Source organism: Telopea speciosissima, chromosome 10 (genome assembly GCF_018873765.1).
Source record: "Telopea speciosissima isolate NSW1024214 ecotype Mountain lineage chromosome 10, Tspe_v1, whole genome shotgun sequence".
Classification (NCBI taxonomy): Eukaryota; Viridiplantae; Streptophyta; class Magnoliopsida; order Proteales; family Proteaceae; genus Telopea; species Telopea speciosissima.
Window position 1 is genome coordinate 50,869,392 of NC_057925.1, and position 24,101 is coordinate 50,893,492.

At 40.3% G+C, this 24,101-nt stretch overlaps 2 protein-coding genes across 9 annotated transcripts in view; both read right to left on the reverse strand.

Annotated features, from left to right (window-relative positions):
- Positions 1–1,059: 1,059 nt before the first annotated feature.
- Positions 1,060–24,037, reverse strand: LOC122642348 (glycolipid transfer protein 1-like). 3 transcript variants are annotated; one of them, XM_043835790.1, is made up of 8 exons: positions 24,033–24,037; positions 9,041–9,046; positions 6,192–6,325; positions 4,592–4,647; positions 2,982–3,112; positions 2,444–2,579; positions 1,871–2,002; positions 1,060–1,235 (listed from the first exon to the last, which is right to left on the reverse strand). In XM_043835790.1, exons 3-8 carry the CDS (start codon positions 6,307–6,309, stop codon positions 1,200–1,202), a joined length of 609 nt encoding a protein of 202 aa, XP_043691725.1. In that variant the 5' UTR covers positions 6,310–6,325; positions 9,041–9,046; positions 24,033–24,037; the 3' UTR covers positions 1,060–1,199. The 3 variants fall into 3 exon arrangements, with proteins under 3 accessions (XP_043691725.1, XP_043691724.1, XP_043691723.1); XM_043835789.1 differs by lacking the exons at positions 9,041–9,046; positions 24,033–24,037 and adding an exon at positions 7,454–7,531; XM_043835788.1 differs by lacking the exons at positions 9,041–9,046; positions 24,033–24,037 and adding an exon at positions 6,564–6,586 and having other exon boundaries at positions 6,192–6,320.
- Positions 12,132–24,101, reverse strand: part of LOC122642346 (GTPase-activating protein gyp7-like) — a 49,481-nt gene continuing 37,511 nt past the window's right edge. For 5 of the 6 annotated variants that reach the window (XM_043835784.1, XM_043835787.1, XM_043835783.1 and 2 more), the window contains 4 exons: positions 13,110–13,207; positions 12,561–12,815; positions 12,335–12,418; positions 12,132–12,210 (listed from right to left, as the gene is read on the reverse strand). In XM_043835784.1, coding sequence (XP_043691719.1) covers positions 12,196–12,210; positions 12,335–12,418; positions 12,561–12,815; positions 13,110–13,207 — 452 coding nt within the window. In that variant the 3' untranslated portion in view covers positions 12,132–12,195. Of the gene's footprint in view, positions 12,211–12,334; positions 12,490–12,560; positions 12,816–13,109; positions 13,208–24,101 lie in introns of those variants that run through there. The other variant, XM_043835786.1, reaches the window with a different exon arrangement.

Sequence of the window (24,101 nt, forward strand, 5' to 3'; positions counted from 1 at the left end):
GCCTGATCCATGTGAAACTCATCGAGTCTAGTTTTTATTTTTTTTTTATTAGGCCATATATTATTCATAGATCATAAATTTGGTCTGCTACTAAACAAAAACACTAAAATTTTTGTTCGTTGTCTTCAATATTAGTCCCATTTTTTTTTTTCACATATGAAGCAACCATAACCTCAGTCCCCCTCACTTGGAGAAGGAGAAGGATAAAAGGAAAGATATTACTAAAATATAAATCCACTACTCACATGTTCAATTCCAGTCCATCAAAGTTTGCCATATGATTTGTGTGTAAAAGAAGCCTTGGCTACCATGCAATGCTTTTTCATCAATAGACTTCTATTTACCAAAAACGAAAATTTGACATATGATAAATAGAGTTTTGAAAGATCCAATTCCATCATAAATAGAGTTTTGAAAGATCCTAGGCTATGGAAAGTGCATAGTAATGGTCTTCTGTAGGCATCCACAGACATATATGAGAATCTATGCCAATACATGGATGAGGATATTTTAGGAGTATTTGGCTAATCCAGACCATGACCTCCCTATGCAACGGTCGAAAAACCGTCCACATGTCCGAAGATGGTCAGAGGGTGGGAATTGTTTCCTACACCAAGCATGTAGGAACCATTTTCCCTTTTGATTTTGATTCCACTAATTAATGAAATTTGTTTTTATTTCTTTTTACAAAGGGTGCTTCTATTGCCTCCAAAGATGGAAAAACCAATCCCCCGAATCATTATCCTCTCAGGTTCCCTGCCCGGTACCAGTTGTCCGGTTCCTCTCATAGAGGGGCGGAAATGACGACCTAACCACCTGTCCGAACACATTGCCCGTGTGGTTAAGTTGTCATTTTCACCCCCCCCCCCCTATGAGAGGAACTAGACAACTGGACGGGGCAGGGAACCTGGCAGGAAATAAATTCCCATTCCCCCCCCTTCTCTGGCAGCATTTTCTAGCCAGCCAAAATGTGAAGATGAATAGGGGTAAAGTAATTGAAAATATATTCAAATTTATCCTATAAAAATTGAAGAAATTTCTGTAACAGCTACACAGGAATTAAATAGAAAAAATTGCATTGAGGGTGGCAATACTTAGTTTTGTTCTTTAAGGTTTACAGGACTTTTCAGGATTCCATGAAATAAATGAAGCAAAAACGCAAAAGCTAGATCCGGTTATCATCAGGCTTCTCTTGGTAATTAGGAAGCTTTCAGGCTGTCCATGCCAACACTAGCCTGCAGCAAAAGATATGGAACAAGAAAATGAAAAAAGTCATACTGGAAATATAAATCGTTAGCCAACTAAATGGAATTTAAATTAATATTTGCCTTCAAGGATGTTCTCTCTGCCTGCCTCAACGATAACTATTCCAGCCACTTACGTCACTCATTTTACGATTCTGTGGCTTCCCTTTCCATCCAGCAAAATAACCTACTTATCTCACTTTCCCTCATCCATATCCTACTCAATTCCATATTCCCTGGCATACCCCATGCCTTATCCCTGTGTCTTCAAAAAGACACCAAGTATAGCTTTGAATAGAATGGCAAAACACAATCTGTGTAGCCGACTCCATTTAGTTGGGATAAGGTGCAGTTAAGTTATAAATATTTGTCTGGCTACTATAATATCAATATAGACTTTGACCATAGTGTTAACTCATGAAAAAATTAGATCTAGGACAAATAAGAATTCTCTGAAATCCTATTATCACATTCATCTCTCTTCTTTTGACAGATTTAATAAAGGGCGAGCTTAGACAAAACAGGTGTGCTGATAGATTTTAGGATCGCACTTTCCTTTATATGCAGAATTCAACCAATATGTTATCAGCAGAAATTAGTCAAGCCCATAAAATGGAATATCTTACCAAGAACTTGTGATTTTCTTCAAGAAATGGAGAGAACGTTGAATAGAATTTTTCAATGTCAGCATTGATATCACCTGTACCCCCAATCACCTCCATGAACTTCTTCCTATCTGGAGCTAGTTTCATGGCAACCTGCAATTGAGTAACCAAAAGATGAAACAGAGCAACATAATACCAGTATCTCCTTTTTATCAGAAAGTCATGTAAAATTAATTCTAGCCATTAGTCATCAGACCACAGTTAGTTTTGGATAAACATTCAGACAAATAGGAAAATTTACACAAGAAAAAGAGTATTTTTTGTTCTAATGACAATGCTTAATGCAGTGGAGAAAAAGAGTGTAGGCCAAAATGGAAGGAAGAGGCTTTGAGAAAAAAGAATGATGGCGGATCTACAGTGAGCCATATGCAGACTACTTATCACACAGAACAGTTTCAAAACCAAAAACAGGAAGGTCAGAAATTTATCTAAGGCTAATAGAGATCTCAACACTTTCTAAAAAAGGAAAATATTGAGTATATACTGTATGAAAACATATAATATGGAACAAAGTTTCATAAGGATGAGAGGTACAGTGAAACTTGAACTGGCAAGCCAGCCATGCCATTTCTTCAGGGTCTTGTTGTAAGAATCAGTGCAAGCTTGAGACATGGTCCAATCTGGATGCTCCATTAAGTTGCGAAACAGTGCAACCAAGAAATCCATTGCCCTGAAAAGTCATCAGCAAAGTCTGAATTTTATACGTTCAATCTCACCATTTTCACATAGTAATAAAGCATACACACAAATAAATGTGCACGAGGTTCATCTGTGCAAATGTAGGTAACACATGTTATGAATAACAAGATACATATAGTTACAAGCCTAAAAAGGCCGTACCCAGTGCACAAGGCTCCTGCATTTAGCAGGGTCCTGGGAGGGTCAAATGTACACAGCCTTGCCCCTATTTCCAAAGGGGATGTATCCAGGACTTGAACCCGTGACCAAGCGTTCAGAAAGTGAGCACTTGACCAACGCGCCAAGTAACTAACATTTAGTTACAAGCCTTACATATGCAAAAAAATGTAATGTCCAAAATCGGCATATTTTTGGGGCAGACATTGCCTCTTACCTTGTCAACCATAGAAGACCATTGGTACAGCTGGATGAACTTTTTGCCGTTTTAGTTTGTACCTCAGCTTGTACCATACTGTATAAGTGATTGAATTCTGTAGGATTGGATAAATATTTAGCCTCCAACCTCTGGAAGACAAATAAACAGGGATAATTAGTTGAAGTAAAAAAATAAATAAAAAATAAAAAACTCCAGAAATTTATATAATCAAGAATGCTAGAATAGCTCGAAAACAAAACAAAAAACTCCCAACAAACATTTTTAGGATCATCTGACCTGAATCTGAACCAGGTTAGACCAATCCAAATGTCGCTAGCCCAGATTGGCTGATCCACTGAAAGGATCAGTCGATCCTGGGACAAATCATGTCCAAGCCCATAAAAGGTTTTCTAGTTCATAGAGATGAAAAGCTGCAGACCACACTTAGGCGCCTGTTCTTTTGTTAGACCAGACTAGAGACTGGCCAACATGGGAAAAAGCAGTGACTAGTTATGTCATATCATAAAAAAGCTGGTTTTAAACCTAAGAATCTAGTCTTAAAGAGTCAAAGAATGGGAACAGACAAGATAGAAACCACTTCTTCCTCAAAATCACCACGTTCAAGAAAGGTACATATGTCATAATTCATAACAAAGCATTTCTTCTCTGTTTTATTGTTCTTCTTCATTTTCAAGACAAGTACATGAAAGACCACAGTTAGTCTACCCAACCAAGCATGATCTTGCAGAAAATCATTACTGAATGCTGGAGTTATTCATATAAACTGCTAGTATAAGGGACAGAACCAAGCTGCCCAACACCTACCCCAAATGGGTATCATGCTTTAAGTACAGTTGAAATGGCGATAATCCTGCCCACCCCATTCTGTTCTGTTCCTATGTCTTGCACAACAAAAAAAATGGGTGTACCCAGTGCACGAGGCTCCCGCCACTGTGGGGTCTGGGGAGGATCATAATGTATGCAGCCTTACCCCTGCTTTCGCGGAGAGGCAGTTTCCAGACTCGAACCCGTGACCTCTTGGTCACAATGGAGAAACCTTACCGTTGCACCAAGGCCCACCCTCTCTGCGTATATTATGAGGATGTCTCACACTACAATCTCATAATTCTATCCCAACTGTTTAGGACAAAGAGAATGTATCCTCTTGCACAACTGAACAAACATGGAAAATTTTCAGATCCTGAAAAGGAGAAAATTCTCACTCCAGTCCCCTGCTCTTGCCACCCCCAAGGTTGTACATGCATGTACTCACGTGAAAACCCCAATCCTAACATGGGATTGTCTTAACAGTTGCAAAAGAAGACGATCTTTGAAGTTGCAAAAGCTAACATGATGAGTTTTTGACCAGTGAATGCTACATGGGGTCCTTTCTTATTGGTGGTGGGAACATTCATTTTAATAACAATGGGAAATAAATGACATCACAAAGCCAAAGACCAATATTACTTTGCTAACCGTGGTAATAAAGTGTATTGGTTATTTACATCCTATACCAGCTTCATTAATATCCTTCAAATAGCAATTTAAATAAACCATCAAATAGTGGATACAAGGAACATATTGAAAGAACATCAGTCAAGGCAATGCATAAGAAAATATTATCTTACCGAAATATTACCACCAATATCATTTTTTACGAGCGACATAGCAGCTCCAAATTTATCTGGCATTGTAAACAATCAATCATACTTCAGTTTATAAATCATGCTTCAACAAGAACTTAGAATTTTCTGTTTTAAGGGAGAATTTGGTGCATATCCTCCATGATACAACATGTAATTTAACACAGTTAAACTGATAGTCTATAATGTTGTGAAGCTGTAGAACCCGGGAAAAAGAAAAGCCTAAACCAAGTACATCTCTACACTATTCAAGAGTGAAAAAGTTACTGATTAGCAATGGGACAGCAAATCCTTCAGCATTTGTTAGATCTGTAGTATACTAGAGAAGAAAAGTGCACCTTAGCAATAGAGAATTGACGCTGTTTTCACACTCACAGCTGCATTTCAAAAGCAGTTTGCAACTTATTTGTATAGAATTGATTCATTTACAAGTGTACATATCACTATAGCATAGCATTTATCAACTTATTTGGTTCTGCGGCCAATTTGGTTCATTTTTTATTTCATGCCCTAGGGTCTAGATGGAACATTGTAGCTTAAAGTACTTTTTGATTTATTGAATCATTATGAGATTAAGTTAAAGATTTCTTTACTTTTGGTAGCAGTCCAGAAGTTCTGATGGCATGAATTATAAGAACTCTAGTCATTAAGGGTAGTCTTGGGTGTTGGTTGTGATTTCCAGCAGGGTATCTTATTGTAATGGGACTTGATATTTATTATCAAAATTTGATTAGAAAAATGCTAGTCTATTCAAAATATGAGTTGGTATAATCACATATAGAGGCCTGTAAGCAACTTCGTCTATAACTTTAATTCATTGTGTCTGGTACAAAGCATCTGCCCATAAAAAATGCAGGGGAGCACTACATGACCAGCATAGGAAGCCCAAAGTTTTCTCGTTCAAAAGAACATCAACACTTCCAATTCATCAAAACTACACAATCGAAGCCCAACCAATTGGAATCTTGATTTAAGAATTCAACTGTCTCCAAGAAAACCACCATAACAACTTGGACCATTAAGATTGAAGAGAACTCAATCCAATTCCAACCAGTCACTAGGAAATCCCTAATAAACCCTTCATTTCAAATTTCACTTGATCCAAGACCTAATCTCTGTTGCCAGCCATACTTGAAACTCTATTATTTCCTAAAGATTTGAGTTCATTTTCTTCCTCCCACCGTCCAAATAAAAGTCCAATTTGTAGCTAAAATATTTTTCTTAACATGGAAACTGCTTTTGGTATGCGTTTCTTGACTTAATCTTTGACTGCAGTATCGGAACATGCATTTCAAATGTAATAAAATATTACTTGTAGAAAAGAAAAGAGTATTCTTCATAAAGAAAAATCAAAGTGACACTCAAAATATAATGGGAGTGCAATATAAGTTTTAAGTATCTATGCAAAGCATAAGAAGATAATATTAAGCCTAATATAGAAGTCCATTGGCACTTGGCATTAAAATAAGATAAAAGCACTAGACATTGTCCTCAAACTATTACAGTCGGAAAATTTATGGCACTTAAAACATGGTGAAGTCACAACAAACAAGCGACTCTATAACTGACAATTGAAAGATCGTACCTAAAACTGGCAATATGAGCTTGCAAACTTCCAAGAAAGGCTTGGTCAGCATTTCCCCATTTTCAGACTTCACATGTTTCATTCCTTCCAAACAAGGGGTGAAAACGGTCCCCTCCATTGTTACAATTTCTGCACTTAATGGAATGCAGATCAATTTTAATATTGCATCAAAAGATTCTGATCACACAAAGCATGGAGCAGAAAGAAAGGCAACATATACTGGAGAAAATATTTTGTTTTTCTTTCCCTTTTCTTTTAATAAATTTGGTGAGGAAGAAGCAGGGGAGTGGTTAGTGAGTTAGTCATAAAGCAGTTGAAGATGGACTTTGAGCCTGCCCTGAGGTATCAATAGGAACTGAATTCAGAACTTACTAGACCAGCATATTCAGTGGGTGCATTGTGCGGATACCGATAGGTATGAAATCCAGAGGGATCAAAGGGAAACCATTGATGAAAACACATTATATCCACAGAGTTAAATTCTTGAAGATCAAATTTGGTTTGCACCAAAATAAAACAGGAGGGGACATAATTTCGGAAATCCATTTCTTTAGTAGGAGAATTACAAGAATTGTCAATCAAAGCAATGACGGGTATCCGGGGAATAAGCATCGGCTAATCAACAAAGGCCTAAATTAGAAATGACAGGTTAAAATGCTGGTCAATGCATCCTGAAAAGACACCATAAGTGATTAAAAAATTTAAAGCTGATAGTCAGATATAGGCATCAACAAGCACAAAAGGAGCTAAGGCAGAAACTCCCATTCCACCATAGGTGCAATTGAGGGGTTGAAAACGGATAATACACGAAAACTGCAGGTCTACACCAAGGATCTACATATTATGAGCCATCAATTCTATCAGATCTAGCAATAATGGGGTGCCCAACATCAAAAGAAAATTAGAATTCGAAGCCAAACATCTTAAATTCATCTCTGTCCTAGACATCCAAGGAGTGAAACGTTCAGGCATTTAAGGAGATTAAAGCTTCATTTAAATATACAATAATTCTACCAAAAGAAATCCAAAGAAACAGAGATAATTACCGAGTGATTACACTGTTTCACGACCCTCAGAAAACTTAGTTCGTTGAATCAAACAAAACGAGAGATCGAACCTTCCCTCTGATCCGAAGTCGAAGGAAATGATGAATGAAGATTGCCCAAAATGACTTACCCAATTGAGACAGAAAATCTTTTTGAACAGATTATAGATCAATAAAGAGAAACGGAAGTCAACTAGATTAAGATTGAGAAGGACTGGATTGTCTGGAGAATCAGATTCAATTCAAATACAGAAGAACCCCCAGCTCTCGTAACACTAACAGGTGCTTTTCATGAAGAGAGAGAAATCTCTTGCCACGTTCTTCGAATGTAATGTTGTAGTTTAGAGGAAGCGTCAAAAGTTTGTTGTTCGCACGTATCTCGGAATGTCTAAAATATAATAAGGGGTGCAAGTTTGGCCCTGAAGGCCTGAAGCCGCCCTGAGTCCGTACAGGGCTTGGGTGGAGATATCTTGACGTTGAGGGCGGGCCAGAGTCAGGAATTTCTGGCTCTGAGTCAGGGTCGGACTGGATCAGGGTTGAGGCCTCGGGAGCCCCGGCTCGGGCCAACCCGACCCTATCCTCTATTTTTTGTTTTTGTTCTTGTTCTCGGCCCAACCCGTCCTGTCCTCTATTTTTTGTTCTTGTTCTTGTTCTTTCTTCTTCCTTCTTCCTTCTTTCTTTTCTTCTTATTCCCAGCCTAGCAAGCCCATGCATCTTCCTTTCCCAGCTTGCCCAGCCCATGCATCTCCATCCCTCCCCATGGCTTAGGCCAATCAGGGTCAGTCCGGCCCCGCCCGACCCTGAGGGCGGGTCAGGTTTGAATTTTTCTGGCCCTGAGTCAGGGCCGGGTTGGGCCTAGGCCCAGCTAAAGGGACTCAGGATTGGGCTAGGGTTTTAAAAGGCCTAACCCAATCCGACCCTATTGCAGCTCTAGTCTAAATGATACGTTTATAGGTGGGACCCAAGTTTAATGAATGAGAATCCATTCACCGTGGGGCTTCGGATGCACACGAAGGGTATTTTAGGTAATATATTAAATGCCAAATGTTCTTTGCGCTGGGGGCACAGGCTGCGCCCAGACACATGGGGGGTGGGCGAAATGACTACCCTACCCCACTGAATGGCAAGCCCATGTGTCTGGGCACATGTTGCACTGCGGCACAGAGAACATCAGCCCTATATTAAAATCTCATAGGGGCTTGTGAACTCTACGAGAGTGAAGTGAACCTTAAAAACTTTGTCGTGTATTTTGAACCTTTTTGTTTGGGGTAAAGCATTTAGAATCTAGCACCTGTTTGTATTTGTCCCTTGTCTTACTCGAAAAGTTCTTTACATTAGAGGTATAAAAAGATTGGGAAAAAGAATGCTAGACATGGTTCTTGCCCCTGCATTGATGCTAGTGCTACACAATGAGATAGCGATCTCTTTTCCAAAAAGATTTTTTTTTTAAATTAATTGAAACTAATTTATTATTTTGTCATTATCAAAAGCCGTTATTATTATATACATATATATATTTTTAAGGAGAAATGCTTACTGTGAAGGTGAAGTACCCACGCCCAGACACAAGGGAGCAAAATGACCATACTACCCCCATGAAAGGCTAAAATGGGTCTTATTATTGATGCCTTAACGCACACAAGAGCATTGCCTCCCCCACAATAAACTCTTCCTCATTTTTCAAATGTACATGTGAAATAACAATATGGGAAAAAGATCTCTACTTGGTGGTGTTTACTATGCCACCAAGTATGGGCCAATGCACGCTTGGGTATCTACTCAGGGGGCAGAGGTGTCATCTCACGATGCCCTATGAGAGGGCGTAGGAAAAACCACCAAGTAGAGATCTTTTCCCCTAACAATATTTACCCTCATTGAATTTTAAAAAATGTGTTAGATTCCTCAGGGGTGTCAATAAGAAAATCCCTATATTAATCGTGACAAATGCCTTCCCCCCATGGTTTGAGGTATTGGATCGGATCGGCCGATTTTGGCTTGATCAAATCGGTATCGGCCAAGACCGATCCCGATATCGATCTGATCCAGCTGTACAGACAGGGATAAAAATGTAAAAAAATAGTTTTATTATAAAAAAACAGGGACATAAGTTATGATCCTTTAACACGTGGCAGGCTCATAACTTACAAAGGATCTGAATCGAGTTGAGTGAGACTGCAACAATGTGAAATCAGATACTTATTAGAGTGCCCCAAATTCCAAGTTGAAGTTACAAAGGAGTCTGAGGATTCATGGTGGTTACCGTTACACTGTTGCCTTTAATAGCCAATGATAATTATAAGACCAAAGAAAGGCTAAAGGTCTCACGACCGATTGCCCAAATTTCTACTTGGTGGCAAATCAGATACAGCTCAAATTTTGTGTATTGATAGACCCAAGGTCTCCAATTTACATGTCAAATTTAAGCTTGAACAAAATTCATCAAATGGCAAAATGCTTTGAAAATCTCAAAAGACGCATGAACAAAAATAGGAGGGTATTTGATTAAGTTCAAGTATGGAATTTAACATGTAATCAATCCATTAGATTTACAACTAACCCAAATATCCAAAAATTAGTTGCCCAAAACATGGTTAGCAGAAACATATTCCGGTTTTTAATTGATGTAATCACGTTTTGCAATGGCACACATTCCCCTTTTAAACATGTTTAAAACATTTTTTCGTTTTTTTTTCTTTTTCTTTTTTTGGTTGAGAACTTAGACTTGTTGAACTATGACTTATTTAAGTGACCATATCTCTCTCTGCCAAGCTCTGGTCAACCTGATTCTTTCATCAACGTAAATCTAACTTGGAGGGCTATACTTCTCATGCTATCACCTTTGAATTCATGTTCAATGCACAAACCCCGAAGTTGAGCTACAAACCAATTGCTGAAAAGGGTTTCTAAAACATTGATTCCCAACTCGAATTGAACATGCATCATTCTAAAAGTGTATTGATTGTATTGACAACAATGAACAACACTATAGCCAAGTCACATTGTTCAGTAAGGCTTTGGACTATTTTTTTTTTTTTTCAAATGATGTATGAATTTAGAATTGTATTTTGAATGATATCTCTTGGAACTTATAATAGGTTTTGAAATATAATATGCATTAATGTTGGATGTTATAAAAGTTTTGAAACATTAGATATAAACAGTCAAGTTATAATTCCTTAATTTATATGAGTATATTACTTTTTTTTTAATCCCCTTTTTTTCAATTCATGAAAAGGTGAACTCAGCGTGAGAACCAGAGGATTGCAAAAATCCACCAATTAGCTTATATGAGAGGTGGCATCATTTAAGACACTAAAACAATGTCACCAAAACAACAACTCAACCTTATCACAACTAAATGGAGTTGGCGAATCTGACTCTAACACAGGCCTGGTCTAAGGCTGAGATTTCAAAACTTGGATTCGAGCTGGGCTAAGCCTTGGTGAGGCTTCGATTTGAAGCCAGCCCGGATCAGCCCTATAAATGGTATAGGGAAAGAGAATGCCACCTGGTCGTGCAGCATAAACAGCCACTACGCCCTGACATAGGGGTGCACAAAATGACCGCCACACCCCCTAGAACCCCAAAAATGATCAGGGGTGTGGAGGTCATTTTGTGGGCCCTTGTGTCAAGGCACAAGGGCGGTGTGGTGGCATTCTTTCTCCCTAATATTTAGTGTGAAGGGAAATATGTTAAAAGAAAGAGCATAACATAATGCAACAGCCAAAAAGGCTAACCACTGGGGCATCCCCAAACTAAGACAACAAATTATCAAAATGATGATACATAATAAACTAAGGAGGGTTCTTATCAAAAAAATAAAGCTAAGGCAGGGTGGAAAACAACTACCAAATATCAAAAAAATTTATACATCAAAATAACAACGGGGAAGAAACAACTATCAAAATTAGGAAGGGGGATAGAAAAGAAACAACGATACAACATCAGATGGTAAGAGGGGGAAAAATAAATGGGAGATCCCAAGAAAAGGCAAGATGCATGTTTCTATGAGTGTTAGAACTCATAGTATGTATGGGAAGAAACTAGTTATCTCAAAAGAAACCATTTTAAGTAGAAATTGTATCAATGAGATGTTTGCTTGGTCCTCTATCGCATGGACTAACTCATGTACGACAATATGACAAATAGTGAAACATTATACTTCAATAGGCACAGTGACAAGGAAGAAAATCTAATCTATTTATACTATGAGGCAATTAGGAGGATGGATAGTACAACAGTTCATAACTCAAAAGGCACTTGAACCCAGCACAGCACAAAGGAGACTTATTTAGCTAACTGATCTTAATATGGGGTATTTGGAGGGAAAAAAGCTTGGATTAAACTCAAACAAAAGAACTCAGTGTATAAGGGCATTTCAGTAATACCCTCAGGGAAAGATAAGATTCAGTCATCCAGGAAACCAACAGTTCATTCACTTTTTCGGTGCTCAACACCAACAGTTCATAATTATTATTAGGGAAAAGTATCTCTGACCCTTTGGGGTTTCCTACTCGCCCTCACAGAAATTTTTCTTTTTTCTTTTTTCTATTTTCCTAAAAGATAAGATTTAATTATTCTCTGTGAAAGGGTGTAGGATACCCTGGTGGCTCAGAGAACCCTTGCCTTATTATTAGTACAATTATTATTATTATTATTATTACAATTATTATTATTATTATGTGGTTTCTTGTGTATCCTACTAGCTTCAATTTTACATACTTCAAATTCAGAGAGATGTCAAATAAAATAATATCCCAAAAAAATTAAAATAAAAATGGAGAAACCTGCTTATCATGACAACAAAGATGAAAAAAAATTTACAAACAAAAAGGCAAGAAAAGAAAACCCCAGTGTGGTGTTGATTTCTTCAGTGATAGTCTTCTTTTTTGTGGTAAGCAACTACAGCTAAATTAGTGTCAAGAAGTCCTGAAACAAAGTGATGGCTTGAAACACTACCTATGATTTCTTAGCCTGCACACAACAATACACCATAAGATGATTGAATTTGCAAAATCCCGTCTATATTAAAAAAATAGAAACTATTTCTCAACTTTAACGGTATAAAATTTTAAAAATTGAGAAGAATGGAACTTTCCTTGCTCAAGTACTTCTTGTGGACCTTCAATGCCTCACGACATGCCTTTTTTGCATCTAAATTTCCAGTTATATCATTCAGGATCTGATAAGAAAGCCATACTGTCAGATTTATGTGGATGTACATCCATGAGAGTATCGTCCATTCATTTACATCTATACATACACACCAGGAGAAAAAGACACACAAGAGAGAGAGAGAGAGAGAGAGAGAGAGAGAGAGAGACCTGGACAACATCATCCAGACCGGTAGCCTCCTTCAACAAACGCTTATTCTTGGCCTCAAGAACACCCGCCATAAGGAAAACAGACAAAGCAGCTTGTTGATCAAGTGAACTACTCTTTACAATTTTCCTCTCAAATTTGCCATATTGCTTTAGCGGCTTGTCTTTTCCCTTGGATGCGGCACCGTTATTCGTAGTTGTGCTTGGGTCCTCATATTGTGAGAAGATGTTTGGATTATATTCCATAGCCCACATCAACTGAAATCAATCTTTATTACTTCCAATCACAATAATAATGAGTATCTAAACCCGAAACAATAACTGCCATGTGACTATGGAGGAAATAAGGTCTTCAAAAAAAAAAGAGACGAGCAACAAGTTTGAAAAGAAAATAGAGAATCATGCTTCATTTGGGGGGGTGTGAAGGAGCAGGGAGTGGAGAAGATGAAATCTTCAACCGTCAAGGCATAAGGTCTAAAAGCAAAGGCTTCTAAATTGAATAGAACCCATTTCCTAAGCAGCACTTCAACTCTATTAACAGCTGCTTCTCACCTCCCAAAGGTAGATTGCATCCATGAATGAGAGCTCTCTACGGAAAAGTACCATCAGCATTCGGAATGCAAACAAATATTCCCCTCCATCTATGTTCTCTGCCACCAAAACATCCCATATCAGCATTTTGATCGGCGCATTGCATGTATGCTAAATATGAAAGTCAGGATAGTTTGATTGGTGAAATGAAAAGCATAGATTCGGAAGGTCATCTAGAATCAGAGTTTATTATTAAAGTCATATATCTTGCGAACAAATCATTCATACAGCTTATAAATGAAAGTAGATGATTTACTTTATCACCTAGAAACTTTTTATGGGAAAATGACCAAAGATTAGAAATGTTTTCAATCCACTCCTCCTAGCAGCCAGCAGAAGCAAGACTTGCACCAAGTTATGGCCCTCTTACAAACTTTCACAGGAAAAGATGGAATTCATTATATATGTGCATCATTTGCTAAATATATTCTAACAAACGGGAAAAAGAAGAGAAGGAACCGAGGAATCCATCAGAATGTGGGACTTTGATGTTTTCAGCATGGACAAGAGTCCATGCAACATTGATTTTGACTGATCAGTGCAGCTACTGCAATCTTCAAATTTCAACCAAATTTAATTGGGGCATCATGTGTTGACACCTACGTTAAAGATTTTAGCCTTGAACCAAGTCTATGTGCCAAAACCTTTTAACCTTTTGCCCTCTTATCTATGACTTCTGGTGCATAGTATCACGGTGTTTAGACGACCCAAGGCGTTGGAGGAGGCTTGGACGCAAGGTGACACCCACAAGGCAACCAAGGCGCTAGACGCCTTGACATTTGACAACTATGTTCTGGGTAAAAAGTTCTATCACAGTTTCTTCATTTATTTACATTTTTTCCCCTTTTGTACTCTATTTTCATAGTTTGCACTTGTAGTCTGCTACAACAATAATAGAAGTCAAGAAGAGGAAAGGAGGAAGAGGAATAAGAAGAGGTTGTGCAGAAAAGAGTTATGGGGCATTGATTCCTCTGCTCTATATTCACACATTAGATAAAATAAAAGTAGGATTACATAAATGCCCTTTACTAGCATGTAATACACATATGTGTGTATTCCCCATTCTACCCTCATAATTTGTACTCTAACACTCCCCCTCAAGCTGAAGTTAAAATGTCATATACACCCAGCTTGCTCAAGAGGGTATGGGACTGCAATGAGTTGATTCTTTTGGTGAACACATTAGCTAGTTGATTACCTGTTTTCACAAAGGGAGTGCAAATGTAACTGAAATCAATATTTTCCTTGATGAAGTATCGATTAACTTCAATATGTTTCATAGAATCATGTTGCACAAGATTATGAGCTATGCTAATGGCAGCCTTGTTGTCACAATACAACTGCATGGAGCCCTCAGTCTCAAACCCCAATTCTTGAACTACTTTCTTGAACCATAGGAGTTCACAGACTCCATGTGTCATGGCTCTAAATTCTGACTCTGCACTTGATTTAGACACCACAAATTGCTTTTTCCTTCTTCAGGTAACCTGGTTCCTACATACAAAGGGGTGTAATATCCTGATGTAGACCTTCCATCCGCAACAGAGCCTGCCCGATCAGCTTTAGTGAACCCCTCGATTTTCATATGGTCATGTCTAGTGAACAATAGTTTTTTCCCTGGATGGACTTCAAGTAACTAAGATTACAATACACAAAACAAATAAATGCCCACTCATAGGCGTGTGCATGACCTGACTCACTACCCCAACAGCATAAGCAATATGTAGACGAGTAAGGAAGAGATAGATCAACTTCCCTGCATCAACTAAAGGACGACCATCGTCATCACCTAGTTTATAATTTTAACCAACAGGTGAGCCGACGGGTTTACAACCCAATAACTGTCTCCTTTAGAAGGTCCAACACAAATTTTCTCTGACAAATATTTATGCCCTTTTTTTACCTTGACAATTCAATTCCCAAGAAGTATTTCAAGGGACCAAGGTCCTCAATCTCAAACTGTGGAGCTAAGTAGGATTTCAGTCTCTTTTTTTCCTCTCGGTCATTCCCAGTTACTACAATAACATCCACACAGATAATTAGGGTTGTAATATTACCACTACCTTGACAGATGAACAGTGTATGGTCAGCTTGACTTTGTGTGTATCCATTATTCATAATAGCCTATCTAAACCTTTCAAACCAAGCCTTTGGAGACTATTTCAGACTGTAGAGAGCTTTCATAAGGTGGCACACTTTACCTTCAGTTGTAGGAAACTTGAAGCCCAAAGTGACTTACATATACACTTCCTCTACTAAGACCCTACGAAGAAATGCATTCTTTACATCCAACTGATACAATGGCCAGTCCTAGTTGGCAGTCATTGATAAAAGGACTCCTATCGAGTTGTGCAAAGCCACTGGAGCAAATGTCTCCTGATAGTCAATTCCATATACTTGACTATATCCTTTGTAATGTAGTCCTAGATAGGTAGGAGACCTACTAGGAGCCAAACAAACCAGAATCTGTTGAGCTACTGGTTCGATGGGGCAGAATTGAGGTTTTAGGTCAATTTAGGGTTAGGGTTAGGGTAATGGGGATGTATAATATCGGACTTTCTTTTCTACCGGATGCCTCCCCGTCTCTCTCCCTGCCGGAGCTCCCTGCAAGACTGACCCCTCACTCCCTGGTTTGTCTCTTCTCCCTTGAGGCATGCCGTCTCCTTCCCCTGCTGTTTCCCCTCCTCCCTCTCCCCCTCCCCCCTCCTCTCATCCTCCATCGACTGTTTCTCTACCTGCTCCCCAACTTGCTCCCTGGTCCTCTCTGTTCTCCAATAGCTCCTCTGCTGGCTCTGATGGACTTCCTCTACGTTTTGTGGCCCCCTCTTCCATGGGATCCTCTAAAGTGGCTTTGTGCCCTGCTGATTTGCTTGTAGATGAAGCGCTGCTCTGGGAGAATTGCCTGGTTGGGAACTTCTTGGGCTCTCGACCACCCTTCCTTGTTGTCAAGACTTCTCTGTCTAAGCAATGGCGGCCACAGGGGACCTTGGACACCTTCTTGCTAGACAACGGATTTTTCATTTTCAAATTCTCCTCTCCTCTGGACAAGTCTCACGCCCCCGAACGTGGTCTCTGGCTTGTGGGGAAGAAGCCTATCTTCCTCCGTCAATGGCATAGACAATTGTAGTTTAGGAGAATGGACCTATCCACTATTCCTCTATGGATTTCGTTACCAAGACTGCCTCTTCACTTCTGGTGTACCGATGGGCTCAACTACGTTGGCTTTGTTCTAGGCAAACCTTTGTTTTCCGATGCGAGAACCAAGCGCAAGGATCGTTTGGCTTATGCGAGAATTTGTGTAGAAGTCTCTGTGCATGAGTCCCTCCCTGCCTTCATCACTATCCTTGAAGGAGACGACTACTCCTTTAAACAAGAAGTTCATTACGATTGGAAGCCCCCCAATGCCTAGTATGCAATGTGTTTGGACACGATTCCCATCACTGTACTCCGGTAGGAAAGGATTCTGTTGATGTTGTTCCCTCCGCCTCTGAAATCTCAGGTCCTGGGGTGGTTGCTGAAGAGAACGATGCTGTGAGAAACCCATTGAATACCGCTCACAATGGAGCTACCCCAGCTACTAAACGTGTCGTTGCAGAGACTGCTCATTGTCTTCCTCGGCACAGATCCCTCTCTCGAGGCAGGCCGAGAACCAGGTACTGGCACCGGAACTTTCAGCCTGTGGAGAAGTCTGCCAATCAGAACTCTAAGATCCTGTCGCTGTCGAAGCCCCAGTATGGAAGAGACCCACAGAATCGATTCAGTCTGCTGGAGAACTCTGACGATTTGGAGATCGTCTCTTACGCCGAAAGCCTCTTTTTGAGGTTATTCCTCGGAGCAGGTCAAGGATGACTGATGCTGCTACGGAAGATCTTTCCATTCCAAGCTCTAGTCGAGTCATCGAGCTCCTCTGCCCCCCCCCCCCGACGGAGACCCTTGCTTTGGGAAATCTCCCCTTGGACTCTGGTGTCTGCGCCTCAATCTCGACTTTAGCCTCTGCTGCCAAAGGAACCTTTTTGTCTTTGCCTGATGCAGCTACCTCTGTGGACCCCTCCACTTTACCTGTTGGCCCCTCTCCTGTCACTTTCAGTTCTCAAGTGGATACCCATCTACCTTAGACGGGTCCTTCCGTTTTAACCCATTTAACTTATCCCTCTTCTGCTGGGTCGGGCTCGGATCTCATTCCTAACCTGACTGTTTCATCTTCCCCTTCACCCGATATCCCCATTTCCACGCCTCTAACAGCTACCAGAAAACCTCATCCACCTCCTATCACCTCTGTCTCCCCCCTCTATAGATCCTATAGGCGTCACCATCATAGCAAAACAAGGTCTCGCTCAGTCCTGTCTCAGCTCCTTGAGTCATCGATGCCCCTGCATCCTCTTCCCTCATGATTATTGGTACCATTTGGAATTCTCGAGGACTGAATTCTCCCTCGAAATAAGCTGTTGTTCGATCCCGCATTCGCTCCTCTCACTCCTACTTCTGCTGTCTTCTGAAAACTCATATCAAAGAGCAAAACTGTCTTAAAATTCTTTCCTCCAGTGCCCCTGGTTGGTCCTTGCTCTCCAATTATTCCTCCCATCCCAATGGCAGAATTTGGATCATTTGGGATCCCACCAAAATTTCCATCTCCCTTTCTTTCTCCTTGTCTCAGTTCCTGCACACTTCCTTCTCGGATTGTCAAGGCTGTTTTTCCTTCTTCACTGTGGTCTATGCCCACAATTGCCATGTTCTTAGATCCTCTTTATGGACTGATCTTCGATCCATGGCCTCCCTCTCTGTGACCCATCCTTAGGGCTTGGGAGGTGACTTCAACGTCATCCGGTACAGCAATGAAAAGCAAGGTGAGGATCATGTGGATATGGATGTTGTGACCTCCTTCAATAAGTGTATTGATGATTTAAGGGCAAATGATCTCAGTTGGACTGGTTTTCCTCTTACTTGGTCCAACAAAAGAGCAGGTTCCAATCGTATTGCCTGTAAACTGGACAGAGTTCTTATTAATGAAGAGTGGCTGACCTCTTTCCCCTCTTCTCATGCTCATTTTGACAACCCGGGTATCTCTGATCACTCTCCTATTTCCCTAACCATCCAACCTTCTCTTCATTTGGCCCTAAACCTTTCAAATACTTCGATATGTGGTCCTCTCACCCTTCATTTCTGCCCCTAGTTCTTGAAGCCTGGAACAAGCCTGTTTTTTCCTTCTCCAGTCCCCTTCTTGCTTTCTCAAAAAGACTCAAAAATGTCAAGGCTGCTCTCAAGGTTTGGAACCTCAATACCTTTGGGAACATTACTCTCCAGGTGGCTGATTGCAAAGACAAGTTGGCTTCCATTCAGCTTCGGTTACAATCTGACTTACATAATGGCCCCCTTGCTGTAGAAGAGAAAGAGACTTCTATTGAGCTTTCTTCTTTGCTTGCTAGGGAAGAAAGTTTTCTTAAGCAAAAGTCTAGAATCAAGTGGCTGGATCTGGGTGACTTGAATACTGCCTACTTTCAACGGTCTGTGAAAGCAAGAGCCAATGCAAACTCTATTTCTCAGCTTTCTCGCCCGGATGGTTCTCTTGTCACTTCAGTTGATGGCATCAAAGCCTTGGCTGTTCAACATTTTAAAGACTTATTCACCAGCCATCAGGTGAATCATTCTCCCATCCTTGACCACTTGCTCAACAAGTTTGTTGCCCCAGAGCTGCATGCTTTTTTGTGTGCCATTCCAAATGAAGAGGAAATTGTAGCAGCAATACACTCCCTCAAGGTGAATGATGCTCCGGGCCCTGATGGTTTTAGCATGGGATTCATTTTAGCCTACTGAGATATCATCAAAATTGACCTCATTGCCGCCATTGAGAGGTTCTTCTTCAATCCCAATCAGATCAAGAGCATCAACCACACTTTTTTTTGTCTCATCCCTAAAAAGGAAGGGGCAAATGTCATGAATGACTTCAGGCCCATTGGCCTCTGCAACCTGCTTTACAAGTTTATAGCCAAGATTCTTGCTAGAAGACTAAAAGGTGTTGTGGACCCACTAGTCAGTGACAACCAATCTGCCTTTATTCCTGGAAGAAATATTGCGAACAACATCCTTTTGTGCAATGACATAATGAGAGGCTTTGACAAGAAAAACCATGCTCCTTCTATCCTTATGAAGATTGATATTCATAAGACCTTTAACTCGCTCAGGTGGGATTTTATTGCTCAAGTCATGATCAAGATGGGGTTTCCTATGGTCTTTGTCAACTGGATTTCCTCTAACATCCCGTCCCCAATGTTCTCGGTTCTAGTTAATGGCAGCTTGGCAGGCTACTTTGGTGCTTCAGTGGGCATTCGTCAAGGCTGTCCTCTCTCCCCTTACTTATTTACCTTGGCTTTGGAAGTTCTTTTCAGAGATATCCAAATTAGCACTGATCAGATGCTTATCACTCCGATGGCCAAATATAAAGCTCTCAAGCTTACTCACTTAGCCTTTGCTGATAAATTGATGTTTTTCTCTAAGGCCTCGATTACCTCGCTTGAGTCCATCATGCTCTGTCTCCAGCACTTCCATGAGCTCTCAGGTCTGTGCATCAATCCTGCCAAGTCCCTGCTATTCTTTGCGAGGGTTTCAGAGCTAGACAAATCAGCCTTCCTGGAGAAATCTGGCATTCTCAAAGGCCACCTTCCAGTCAAATACCTGGGCCTCCCTTTGATCCCGACAAGACTATCAGCTCACCACTGCAGCCCTATGCTTAATCTTATTAGGAAGAGGCTCCAGCTTTAGAAGTGCAAGCTTCTATCCTATGCTGGCAGATTGGTCCTCATCAGATCAGTTCTGGAATCGTCTTATATATATTGGTCAGGCATCTTTGGGCTCCCTCAATCTGTTATTAAATCTCTGGAGTCCCTCATGGCCTCTTTTCTTTGGAAGGGCAATGAATCAGCTAGATTCCTTTATCCTATCAGTTGGGCAGCTGTGTGTCTCCCCAAAAAAGAAGGCGGTCTAGGCATTCATAAAACAAAAGAAGTGAATTCTGCAGGCATCATCAAGCTCATTTGGAAGATAGCCTCTAAGTAGAAAAGTATCTGGGTTGACTGGTTATATTCAGGTCTTCTTCGCCAGGACTCTATCTAGACTGCTTCAGCCTTATATGATGCCTCTTGGGTCTGGTGGAAGATCCTCGCTTGTCATCATCTGGTCCTCCAAGTCATTCGCTTCAGTATTGGTGATGGGCTTTTCTCCTACTTGTGGTTGGACCACTAACACCCCATGGGAATTCTTCTCCACTTGGTCACTCCAAGAACCATTTATGCTTCAGGTCTCAACAGGCTTTCCTTAGTGGCTGACATCATTGATCAAGCTGGCTGGGCTCCTCCCCCATCCTCATCCTCCTCCCTCGGTCTCATCTAAAATGAGCTGCATACCATTACCAAAAGGCCTACATCTAGAGGTGACTGTGTTACCTAGAAGACCAACAATTCTTGCTCCTTTTCAGCCAAGGCCGCCCGGAATCTCATCCGGCTGAATGGCCCTTTGGCCCCATGGCGCAAGCTTCTCTGGTTCAAGCATCACATCCCTCGTTACTGCTTCACCGCCTAGAGAATCTTCAACAATTGCCTCCCAACTCAGGCTTTCCTTTGCTCTAGACAGATCTTAGTCTCTCCTACTTGTTGTCTTTGTTGGAATAATATTGAAGACTCGGATCATCTTTTCTTTGAATGCCCTACTGCTGCTGCCATCTGGAAAGGAATCTTGTCTAAGTGCTGGCCTTCCCGCAGAAGAATCCTCCTTTTCTCAAGGGAATGGATCTGGATTGACATGACCTTTGCTGGCCACTCTATTTGCGACTCAGTCGGCAAATTAGCTTTTTGTGCAACTCTCAACCACATTTGGATGGAGCGCAATATCAAGAAATGGACCTCCAACTCTCGCTCATAATCAGAAGATTTGGGATTCCATTTCCTTTGAAATTAAAGCAAAGTTATCGCTCACTCCTACTTGTTCTAATACCCCAAGGAATAGACTCATTGTTGATTCCAGGGGCCTATCAAATGTTTCTTTTGTTGCTTCTGCTGGCCCCTAGCTAAGCTAGGGCCTAGCTTTTATTTTTCCTTCTTCCCTCGGGGCCCCCCGTTTCCCTTTCCCTTTTGGTAATGAAATTCTTATTCACCCAAAAAAAAAAAATGGGGATGTATCTTATATGGTAAAGCTAGGCAGGTGTAGAGGAGTCTAATGAAATAAGTTTTATAAGTTTTGGATGATTAGAAGTAGGTTAGATGTGTTTGGGCAGCAACTAGGGTTAGGGTTTTGAAAGGTGGAAGATGATGGAATCTAGGATTTATAATAACAAGAAATCAGGTGGTTGAATGGACTTAATATTTAGGTTGAGTATGAGCAGGGTGGAGGGGAATAAATGCTGAAAGTTACAACTAAATCAGATGGCTAAATTTGGAGTTATAGAGGTTTTCTAGTAGGGATAGGAGAGGAGTAAGTGTAATTTCAGACAATCGACTGGGTGGATGGTAATGAAATTTGGATCGAATCTCTTAGGGTTTGAGGCAGATTTGATCAAATTTTAGCAGGTTCTAACGGTTAGATTAGGCTGGGAAAAATTCCCATGAAAATCACCTTGCATGTGACCTTCTAGAAGGGAAGAAGAATAGTTGCAGTTTTAGGGTTCTAATGGATCTATAGGTTTAATGGTGGATGAGGAAGGTAATAAGGATTGAGTCTTGGCAATGGGGATCGATGGGGCTGGGTTTAGAGGATTAGGAGAAGATGGATAATGGCTAATAATATAAACTACTTACTTGGAGTTGTAGATCTTCAATGGCAGCAGTTTGAAGACAAGTAATAGGTCCTCCCGATCTACGAGATGCAAGGGGTCAACTGGAGATCCACCAGTCCCTTCACCTTGATATAACTCACAAGGCAACACTCAATAGAGCAAAGCAGCAGCTATGGCAGCAAGCAAAAACTTTTTCATTAATCAAATTCGTATTCAATACTTTACCCCCTTATGTAAAAGACTCAAAATTAGACTCCTACACTAAAAAGGAAAGGCCTAACCCAATCCTTAACCTATTAGGTAACATAAATTGACTAGAAAACTGAAATAGACTCAAAATAGAGTCCTAATCCAGCCCAACTAAACAATTAAAAGAAACTACTAAAATCACTTAAATTGAACCACTGGTTCAAACCAGCTTTGGACCGTTCAATTTAAAACATGAAAATAAAACTAAGTATAGGACTAAACATCTACTCCCGTATGCAACCTAATTACCCATATTTTAGGTCCATAAAAGTGGCCTATTACATAGAAAACCCATGAGCTCAGAGGCCTAACATGTATATATCCCAACCCTGGCTTATTCCTAATAAAAGAAGCCCAGTTTGGTGATAAATCTGCACCACTTTGGCTACCAACTATAATTGTCATGGCGCCGTCTAGGCAACCCAAGGCGTTGGAGAGGGTGAAAAAATAAGCTGGCACCAACTAGGCAACCAAGGTGCCTGGACGCCTTGACAACTATGCTACCAACCTGGCCTTATATCTTCCAATGGTGCCATCTGATTGATACTTGATTGAGTAAACCCATTTGCAACCTACTTGATGTAGACATGAAGACCTACTTCTGCAGGAGGAAGGCCAACAAGAGAGGCCAAACCAGCAAAACCGCAGCCTAGTCTTGTTGATGTTTTTGTTGCTTTTATACTTAGTTTATTTTGATATCTTGTAATCTTGTTATGTTTTAATTTGCAATTGAACCATGATCCATATTGGTCCAATGTCGGTTCATTTAAGTCGTCTATTTTAATTAGCTATTAAGTACTTGGGTACACATCACTTAAAAGTCCACATTCCTATTTTCTAGACTTGAGTGAATGTGCTATGTAATACTTAAAGTCTACATTGCTGTTTTCTAAACTTGAGTGAATGTGCTATGTAATTGAGTGAGTTGCGATTTCCAAATCCAACTCAAGGCAGCCTTTTGCTTTATAAATAAAACCATGTGCGGGCTCTCTCTCTTACCACGAATTTTAAAAACTCTAAAGAGCTGGTGCTGCAACCTGTTTTTCTTCAACTAGAAGATCCTTGTGTGTGATCAAGGAGGAAGGGATTGGTGTTTAATCCGATCAACACCTTCCGATGAGAAGCCCGGGTGGATCTATCTTGTGTTCTTGATTTACTACTACTGCTGGTTATTGGTTTATCATTATTAATCTCAGGTCTTAGCCATTAACAGGTAAACTTTATTCTGAAACTTTCTGCAACTAGAACTCCATCTTCTAGAAGTTCATATGCAGCACTTTATTTTTGAGATTAAGCAAACCAGCCATCTGATTTGACAGAAAATTTAACAAGAATCTCAAGAACCCTATAAGGGAAACTCACTTCCAAGTTTAAGTCAATTCTGACCAGCGTATTGGCTGCTAGAGTAAAATCAATTTCTGATTTGCTGAACCTATTATTTTCATGTCTAAAAACCTGCAATCTATCTTCAACCTCTGAACCCTAATTACAATAGTTAAATTACTATTTTATCCCTAATCCTATTGCTACTAGAAATCACTCATAAATGCTAATCTAACCATTCGATTGAGGTCAGATTTTCAGCAAACCTTCCCATCCCTATTCCTTACACTCGACCTTAATTATAGTACCATCCAACCACCTGATTTTGTGCTATTTATAAACTCGCTAATCTGAACCTTCCTTTGATTAAAGATTTTGTTATCGACTACTGATTTGAGCATTCAAATCAGTACTACATTAAGTGGTATCAAAGCATGGCAAAGAATGGTTCACTAAGACTTCCTAATCCACCTTATCCGATGGCAAGGGTTATTGAGATTTTCAACAGCTCTGTACTAAACTGAAGACTCTAAGTAAGAGGTTGTAGCAACTTGAGAATCACAGATCTACTCCTGCCCAAGACAGTAACTTGCCACCTGAAGGTGTGGGCAGATATCAGG